General features: G+C 37.0%; 1 protein-coding gene across 1 annotated transcript; it reads left to right on the top strand.

The window, feature by feature from the left end:
* Positions 1-2,856: 2,856 nt before the first annotated feature.
* Positions 2,857-8,826, top strand: mtrf1l (mitochondrial translational release factor 1-like). The gene is made up of 8 exons (XM_006783572.3): positions 2,857-3,908; positions 4,022-4,101; positions 4,274-4,378; positions 4,540-4,618; positions 5,707-5,870; positions 6,056-6,173; positions 6,540-6,676; positions 6,905-8,826. The coding sequence occupies exons 1-8, from the start codon at positions 3,509-3,511 to the stop codon at positions 7,115-7,117; spliced, it is 1,296 nt and encodes a 431-aa protein (XP_006783635.1). The 5' UTR covers positions 2,857-3,508; the 3' UTR covers positions 7,118-8,826.
* The last annotated feature ends 542 nt before the right edge of the window (positions 8,827-9,368 follow it).

Here is a 9,368-nt window from a genome sequence, read left to right on the forward strand (position 1 = left end):
ACGCGAAATAAGCCTTTTAACCTTCTAGGACCTGGCGTCCACATATGTGGACATCACATTTTGGGTTATTTAGACCAAAATACTGAATTTTCCTCTACAAGGGCCTGATATCCACTTACGAGGACATTATACTGCTACAGTTTTATCAAAATTTTAAACGAATATCCTCATATGTGGCTCTTATTTTTCTTAAAAACAAAAATAAGGTTAAAAATAAATCTGGTAATTATTTGTTTTTACATTCATCGGGCCCCAATGTGACCAAATATCAAAGAGAAATTAAAAATGCATGGAAGAGTTCAGGTCTTAGAGGAGGTTAAAGTCTTTTTTTAAAGTTGGTATGTTCGGAATCTTTAATGCAGCTTGAAATTGGAGTTACTATTGAATAATTCTGTGTTGTTAACACTGGAAAAAATAAAATTATGCATGCACTAATTAGGATATTTTGGGTGAAAATCTATACTACTGTTTAAATAGAAATTATTAAAGAATTTATAGAATTTATTATTAAAAATCTTTAGCTCACAACCTTTAACCAATTAGGCATACGATAAACATCAGCCATTGCTTGGTAAATACTGGTAAATACTGGTAAATAAAATACTGGTAAATTCAATTACCGATTAATTATTTGCAGGGTTTCTGAAAACGCCCACGGATGTTTAATCAGTGTACCTGATTAATATTTATGACTGAAACAAACACTCCAGTTTCAGGATGCTTCACACATTTAAATGGAAAAAACAATTTTCATTACTGGGTTTTATTGAGCCTGTTCTTAAACATGAATAAGAGACTCTTTCCCCAATTCTGCCATGACTCCCACTGCTTGACAAACAAAAGCTCTACAATGCAGATAATGTACAGGATGGTTAAGTTCACACCCTGCCTGGAATGTGTTAAGTAGCTCTTTCGCTGAAACCAGTGGGGGAAGATGGGGGATGTAATGTAGGTTTATTTCCAGACAGTATCTCAGCTTTTTTCCTCTAACACTTTTCTGTTATTTAAGTTATAAAAAACATAATCAGGATTTCTGTATAATTTAATATTTACAGGACAGTGAAATGGGAATTGTTGATCAACTGGGAGAAAACATGAGAGAGGGTCACTGAAGATGTGAGGGCTCATTTTGCATACTGGAGTCCACCCTGATAAGTTTAGTCTCTTGATCCTGTTGTCAAACTCTAATTTACAAGTTTAGTCCCAGATACATTTCAAAGCAGCTTAAAGTCAATAAAATGCTCAGAATCGTTTTTTAAAAGCCACAAAGGCCATTCTTTGCTATTTAGCTTACAGTTTCTGCAAGCTAAATGTGTATATGTAATAATGTTATTTAACAGTCTGTTGTATACGACTTTAAACTTTAAAAGCAGTAATATTTTCCATTAAATTTCACATAGTGGGAAAACTGTGCTATTTTTCCTAGCACTGAACAATCTACTGTGGGCCAGAGCAAGCCGTAAAGCAAAGTATGTACCAAGCAAAATGATGTGTTTGTATTGATGTGTTGATGCTGATATTAGAGAGTTTTGTTCATGCATGTGTGCCGATGAATTATTGTTTGTATGTACATACATTCCCAGATTTAAGACAGAACACAGTGAAATACCTGCACCCCAGACCACATATGGTCCCTGCTCATCCTCTTGATTGCCAATTACTTCCAATATAATATGGGTTTCAGCATTACATTCAAGTGGCATGTTAATTAATCCTAATGATTCACACCATGCCCAAGCAGTGGGGGGTCTACAATTCACATGCAATATCATTGACTCCAAACGCCATGAGAGGCCACTCGAAACCCCCCACCCCCACAGTTAATTAAAAACAAAGTAGCCTTGTTAATTAGTAGCAACAAGATTATGCAAGACTGATTAGTATAATTATATATGGAAGGATATGTTTATCTTGGGGGTCAGGGATTTATTAACATTACACATTTGCACATCCAATAGGCTAAATTCATTCAAATGTATTTCTAAAATATCTGATATTTGTCTTTTCCTTGTCTGTTCAAGTAGCATTTACAGTGTGGATTTTGTTGACAAGTTCATCAAGGATGGGAAACTTACTGAATTTAGTATTCATCTATATCATTAGCTCAAAGAAGAAGGTGTGCTCATATCTAAGGTTAGTTTCAATAAGTTTGGTCAAAGAATAACAGGGGGGTCATTCCATCTTAAATTCTATAGGGAGATTGGAAAGAAACAAATTGGACTTCTTTAAGTTACATGAAGACGGTTCACCTCTCATCTGAGAGGCTTCTTCAGTTGTGACAGTTTCTGAAGGGTAAATAGTTATATCCTTCAAAAATGGGTAATAAACATGTTGAATGACATGAAATTCTTAGTCACAAATATGAAGAAAATGCCATTTTTATTCAACTTTCATGCCGGTTTGAGAATATATGATAAATTATACCATAAAAAAAACAAAAACATCAGTATGTAGTCTAATTTGATTAGACTATCTCTTCCAAGTCAACAAATTGGTAGTCAGAAATTAGAAGTAAATATGAAATTACAGTCAAACTGAAGCTGGAAGCATAATGAAATCAGAAGAGGTTTAAAAAGAAAAGGTAAAGTTACTACAGTAAACTTGCAAGCTTATGGCTAAATAGTTTAGTAGAGCTACTGTGTCTGTGCATGGGAACAGCGTTATTATTGTTATCATTATTGTTGTTGTTATTGTTGCTGTTATTGTTTACCACAATTTCAGATCATGTGTGGTAACCCATTCTTTAGTTTCTCATTGTGGCCAGGTGCAGTACACAGCACCATCCAGAAGGTGGCAACAGTGAACTAAAGCTGTTTCCCAACCGCAAGAAATATGAAAAAAAGAAGAAAATGTTCAATATGTCTGCGCCCTTTAGCAAGGTGGTAACGACGCAAGCTGTTTGTAAATGATGTTAATAGGACGTTTCTAGACAATGTTTAAAGAATTAATGAATGGAGCCTGTTCCGATATAGCCACCGCTAACTGGAAAAATGGATTAAAGCATTCGGCAGCTTGACATTTGATTTCATGATCACGTTGAGCTAGCAGGGAACCTTCAGTGAGTCGTTTACCTCAGATATTCATATCATGTTTTTGTAGATTAGTTCAGACTTAATAGTAAGAACCCCGCCCATCAGCCATGTTTTGTCAAAGATTTTCTAAATCCAAAAGAATAATCTGTTGTTGGTTGTAGTATTCCACATTATAGCTGCTCACCACTGACTTGAACCTGTTACAAAATTTTTAAAAAGGTAAAATTACCACTACCGTGTTATATTTACGCCGAATTGAAGAATTTTTCTTCACTATATAGGCTGTATCGTAACCCTTGTGTTGTCCTCGGGTCAAAAATGGTCGCTAGCATCTGGGAGTAATTTATTTGTTTTAAAACATAAATAAATATCAACTTTTGTATTTTTGAATGAGATTTGGCTAAATGGACTAGAGACCGGCAAAAATCAAGTCTGTTTACTACGCAGTGAATATTTCAGCCACATCTACATGTAAAATGGCTTACAGAAGACTTGTAAACCTTCTACCCAGAGTAAAAGAGTCTGCCTATAACCTATGGATACCTCACTTTCAAAAATCACCATATGTCTTAAACCAAACTGTTGAAAATAGAGCTAAAAGAACTCTTTACACCAGCACACCACTGATGGTGAAGTTGCTGTCAGTGGATGAGATTTTTGCCAGGAAGTCTCTGCAGGAGCACCTGAGGAAGACTGAGGGCCAGTACAGCGAATGTTTACAAGCCATCAGTGGTAATTTGGGAGAGGAGCAGTGCAGTGAGGATGAACTGAAGGCCAACAGGACCAAAGTGTCCCTTCTGGCTCCTCTTATCCAGACCATCAGAGAGCTGGACACCAAGCAAAAAGAGATTGCAGAGACTGAGACACTTCTGAAAGGTTTGTGGAGAAAGATCTCTAATTACTAAGCCACAGTTGGCTCTCACTTTGTGAGAGTAGAATCACTCTCAGGTCATGGTAAAAATTGTATTTGTGTCCGTTTTTCCTCAAAGATGAAGACCCATCTTTGCGGGAACTGGCAGAGGTGGAGAGAGCAGGCTGTTTGGAAGATATTCAAACTCTTAGACAAAAGGTAGAAACTTGATTTTTCACTTTGTGATATCAAGGTCTCAACCGAGCTGTTGGTAAATCTTATTGAGTGCACTGACAGCGTTTCTCTTTGCATTTTCAGTGTTGTTATACTTGTCGCACACCTGACACATTATCACATTTCTCTTGTTAATCAACATGCATCATCAAATCAGATTCTGGATCTATTGATTCCAGAGGAGGAGACTGATCTGAGTGACCTTGTCCTGGAGGTCACCGCTGGCGTTGGTGGTCAAGAAGCCATGCTGTTCAATGCTGAGGTCAGGAAGTACATATGTGTATTAGTTATTTTAAATTGAATATTGCTATTGCAGCAGGCCAAAAACGGGATGCTCACAGACACACATGCCATCTGCAATAAAGAATAAAGCGAAAGGTTTTTTTTTTCTTTATTTACATGCCAACTTCCTCTCCCCTTAAGGTGTTTGACATGTACCAGGGCTTTGCTCAACACCACGGCTGGTCCTTTGACATCCTGGAGCACACAACCAGTGAGATAGGTCAGTGGACACATACATTTCTATTACAAAATCTTCCACATATGTATTTTTGCCATCATATCAGGGTTAAACCTTTTAAGAAAACTATCATTACAGTTTTTTTTAAAAAAAGATTCCCTTAATTTATTTATTGGATTTCCAAATGAAGGAAAGAAATTAAAATAGATCTGTTCAGTTAAAGACACAAGCTTAACATCCAGAAGCCAAATTTCAAATTACTATATTTACTCAATGATATATTCGTAGCAAAGTAATAATCCTAAAAGACAAAAGAAAGCACAAACAAAAATAATGCCATGCACTAAGAAAACTTCACAGAGAAACAGAAATGCTTGTTTAACAAATTTGAGAGAAGAATCAAAACTAATCAAGAATTATTCTTGATTAGTTTTCGGTGGTCTCTGTCACGTGGTCACTCTTACGCTTTTATGGATTTTCTCTTGTTTAGTATCTGTCAGAATCAGAGTGAACTCAAATTTATGTGTCCTTTCCACATGAAAAAGACAGTGTTTGGCAATTTTTCAGCTAGTGACTGAAATTTAGGTTATGAGGTGTTGTCTAATTTAAAAAAGAAGAAAAAGTAGATTTGTAAAACATGTGTTTACAAAAAAAAGCAAAGGCCTGAGGTTTTGATTTAGTAAAATTGTAATAACTTATATCAAGCACAAGAGGGAGCCCTTGTGTCACAGAGATGCTGAATGTTTGGCGGTATGGATTCAAATAGTGCCAGTAAACAGTGGGCAAAAGTTCATTTTTAAACTTGTAATCTAAAAACATGCACCAAAACAAATACTTTATTCATGGTCACATTAAAAGACTCAATTCACTCAATTCATACCTAATTTTTTTCCATCTGTTTTTGTATTAGAGTAGTGACATTTTAGCGGTTGTTATAATAAAACAACATCAGGGAATTCAGCTTTTTTATGCTGCAGTGCTTAACAAATTCCTTAGACCACCTATTGTAAAAAACCAAAACCCAAAAAACAAGAATACACAAATATTAAATGTATTTATGTTAATCTATGTTAATTATTTGCCAAATAAAAAACTGAATTCACATTTTTTCACTGCTCACATATGAACAGGTGGACTACGTCACGCCTCAGCTAGTATCAGCGGCCCTCAGAGCTACAAAAGGATGAAGTTTGAGGCAGGAGTTCATCGCGTTCAGAGGGTTCCCAAGACTGAAAAACAGGGCCGGATGCACACCAGCACCATGACTGTGGCTGTGCTGCCCCAGCCCACTGAGGTACAGCTGCACACGATAGATGGATGTATGCAAATAACAAGGATGCTGTTAAAACAGCTCAGTTTGCTTAAATTAATCCTCAATAAACTTACAAAGTTTCCAGAGTGTTTTGTTCTGTTTAGCTGCTGCTTATCTAAATATATGTAGTATGTGTAATTTGTAGTGTTTGTGTGTGTTCTTGTCAGATCTCTTTCACAATAAACCCAAAGGATCTCAGGATAGACACTAAGAGGGCGAGTGGAGCTGGAGGTCAACATGTCAACACCACAGACAGCGCTGTCAGGATAGTTCATCTTCCTACAGGTAAAAACTGTACAAACTGAATGCAATACATGGCAAACAAGTTTCGGGCATCTTTTATTCTTTCCACTAATGGGGAAAATAGACTGTTTTTCATAGACTATTAATGAAAGGAGATGACAGTGCTGTTTAAAGTGGTTGAAAGGAGCTAGGTTAATTGGTGATTGTAAGCTGACTGTAGGTGTGAATGGTTGTTTGTGCATATGTATTAGCACTGCAACAGACTGGCAACCTATCCAGGCTGTACCCTGTATCTTATCCAGTGGATAGGCTCCAGATCCCCCACGACCCTGAATTAGATAAGGGGAATAAAATGTAAGGATGGATAAATGCAGTAAAGTAGATCTTTATTGTGTGTTTGTTGGGCAGGTGTGGTTGCAGAATGCCAGCAGGAGCGGTCCCAACTGAAAAACAGGGAGAAAGCCATGAAGTCCCTGAGAGCAAAACTGTACAGCATGAAGCTGGAAGAGGAGACCAGCAAACGCTACAACCAGCGGAAAATACAGGTGGGACACAGTGAGATACAAAAGACAGTTAAAGGTAAACCACAGGTGGAAACTATAAAATACAACATAAAATACAGATGTGATGCTTTATCTCTAAAACACTGACATGATGTTGAATTCAACTGGTGTGAAAATATAATGAAAACAAGGGTAAGATATTAGTGGTTTTGTTGCTAGAAGTAACAAACATTGCTAAATTCAGTGCTTCTCCTCTTCCTTCTCCTCCAGATCGGCACTAAAGGACGATCAGAGAAGATTCGGACCTACAACTTTTCCCAAGATCGTATAACAGACCACCGGATCAGCTTGACTCTGCACGATTTAAAAAGCTTCCTGCTGGGAGAGGATCTTCTGGATGAGATGAACTCCTCACTTCAGGAGTTTTCCAACCAGGAGATTCTCATGGAACTGCTGGGAGAAAACAGTCAGGACAACTCATGAGTTTGTCTCTGACAGAATGTGCATTTATTTCAGATAATAATGTAATGCTGGTCATTCCTAGACTGTGAAAACTGTGTGGGGAAAGAGAAGATGATGCATTGCACAAATCTCAGCAGTGCCTGATACGAGATGCGTATCTGAAAGTGATAAGCAGCGTCACAACAAACAAAAAAAAGTGGCAAATAAAATGTATGAGCTGCACAGTCATCACAAAGTCGTATGTTTTGGTACCTCATGAGTTGAAGAAAGAAAAATTCAAAAATGTAATTCTAACACGTTTCATGCAACAGAAATGAAAATGAACACAGCAGATTCTTCATCTGTTTTCATTATAACAGCAGATGGATTCTCCAGTGATTCTCATGCTGGGCAGCCTTCAAAAAATGCTGCCAGATGTGTAACAAGTATTAACTGGACAGGACAAGGCAGGAATCTGCTGCCAGGACAGTCTGAGCTCTTCTGCAGGGGGTGCGTTGAGATGGAGGGCAAGGTGACTCTAGCCCCTCCTGATCTATTACCCAACCCCAATAAGCCAAATCACCGAATCACACATGTGAAGCTACCCACTCACTGTGGTGACTCACTGTGACCAAGGGAGAAGCTGAAAAAAACTTTAGGTGATTTTTTTATGTTAAATGTTCGTACTGCTTAAGCAGGGTTATAAATTTTCTCTGCTTCCTTACTACCCAAGAGGTCATCACAGCAGATGGATCTATATATTTGATTTGGCACAGATGTGACACCAGATGCAACAACCCTCCTATTTATCCAGGGTTATGACCTCTGGTCTCAAACTAGGGATGTTTTTAGGCAAACATGTTAACCACTAGACTATGGAAACACTTCAGTAAAGACTTTAAAAACTTGTTCCACCAAAATGCAAAACAATTATTTAGTACAACATGCTATTTAATCTCTTGCACAGTGCTATTAATCATATACTGTCATCTATATTGCAGCATGGGGTGGGAAAAAAAAGTCTGAAAATCAAGCCCAGTGATTTACAGTGCTTAATAAATTTATTAGACCATCTGTCCTAAAACCAAAGATTTGTTTAAAAGTTATATTTATTTATTATTTAAATAGCAAACTAAATTCATGTTTGTATATCTCAATTTGAGCTCACTCACTGGGTACAAATGAATCAAGCATAACTGATTTTTCTGCTCAGGAATGCAAGTGGATTACTTTAATTTGGCACTTTACTTTAATAAAAAAAATAACATGCTTTACTGTTTCCCCAAAAAACAGAAAAAATAGTAGATTCGTGGACCAGAACAATAATTAGATTTTAGCATTAAAAATACAATTTTGATTAAAGAGCTTGCACATACTCGTGAATTAACCATTACAGAAGCACATAAAATTATTTTGGTAACTACCAATACTGGTAATTTAAGGCAGCTGTGGCATAAACTGTAGATTGAATGGTAGTATAATACATTTGTTAAGAACTGTATACACCATTCTTGTTGAACTGAATCTGATCAGATATTCTGATTTTAAATTTCCAGTGGACCCCCTTAGCAACCTCATTTTATTTATTTATTTTTTAAGTCTTTGAGTCACCCTGTTTCTTGTGGGATCTTGCTCTAATTCAACCAAAATGACCTAAGTACTGTTCTCTCTCTGTCTCTCTTTGTTTTTAAGATATGGGGTATTGTGCTTTATTTTTATATGGATGGAAAATACATTAAAAGAACCACCCTAGACCACATTTGCACTTTCTGTATTAAATAGTGTAAATTCTACTTCGTTTATTTAGAAAATACACTGCTCAAAAACAAAATACAGGGAACACAAAAATAAGACATCGCAGATCTGAATGAATGAAATATTCGTATTAAATACTTTGTTCTTTACATAGATGAATGTACTGAAAATAACATTACACAAAAATTATTAATAGAAATCAAATTTAGCAACCATGAAGATCTGGATTTGGAGTCACACTCAAAATTAAAGTGGAAAAACACACTACAGGCTGATCCAACTTGATGTAATATCCTTAAAACAAGTCAAAATGAGGCTCAGGGCCTGGGCATGCTCCTGATGGGGTGGCGGATGGTCTTTTGAGGGATTTCCTCCCAGACCTGGACAAAAGCATCCACCAACTCCTGGACAGTCTGTGGTGCAGCGTTGGTGGATGGAGCGAGACAAGATGTCCCAGATGTGCTCAATTAGATTTCAGCACTGGGGAATCTTGCAGGAACTGCTGATACACTCCAGCAACATGAGGTCTAGCATTGTC

The sequence above is a fragment of the Neolamprologus brichardi genome, chromosome 13, assembly GCF_056152115.1.
Source record: "Neolamprologus brichardi isolate AB-2024 chromosome 13, ASM5615211v1, whole genome shotgun sequence".
Classification (NCBI taxonomy): Eukaryota; Metazoa; Chordata; class Actinopteri; order Cichliformes; family Cichlidae; genus Neolamprologus; species Neolamprologus brichardi.

Bases quoted from the DNA above. Each gene is read 5' to 3' on its own strand.
- mtrf1l (XM_006783572.3), top strand. From the start codon at position 3,509: ATGGCTTACAGAAGACTTGTAAACCTTCTACCCAGAGTAAAAGAGTCT. The intron at 3,909-4,021 runs GTTTGTGGAGAA...TTTTCCTCAAAG, and splicing joins GACTGAGACACTTCTGAAAG to ATGAAGACCCATCTTTGCGG. The intron at 6,174-6,539 runs GTAAAAACTGTA...TTTGTTGGGCAG, and splicing joins GATAGTTCATCTTCCTACAG to GTGTGGTTGCAGAATGCCAG.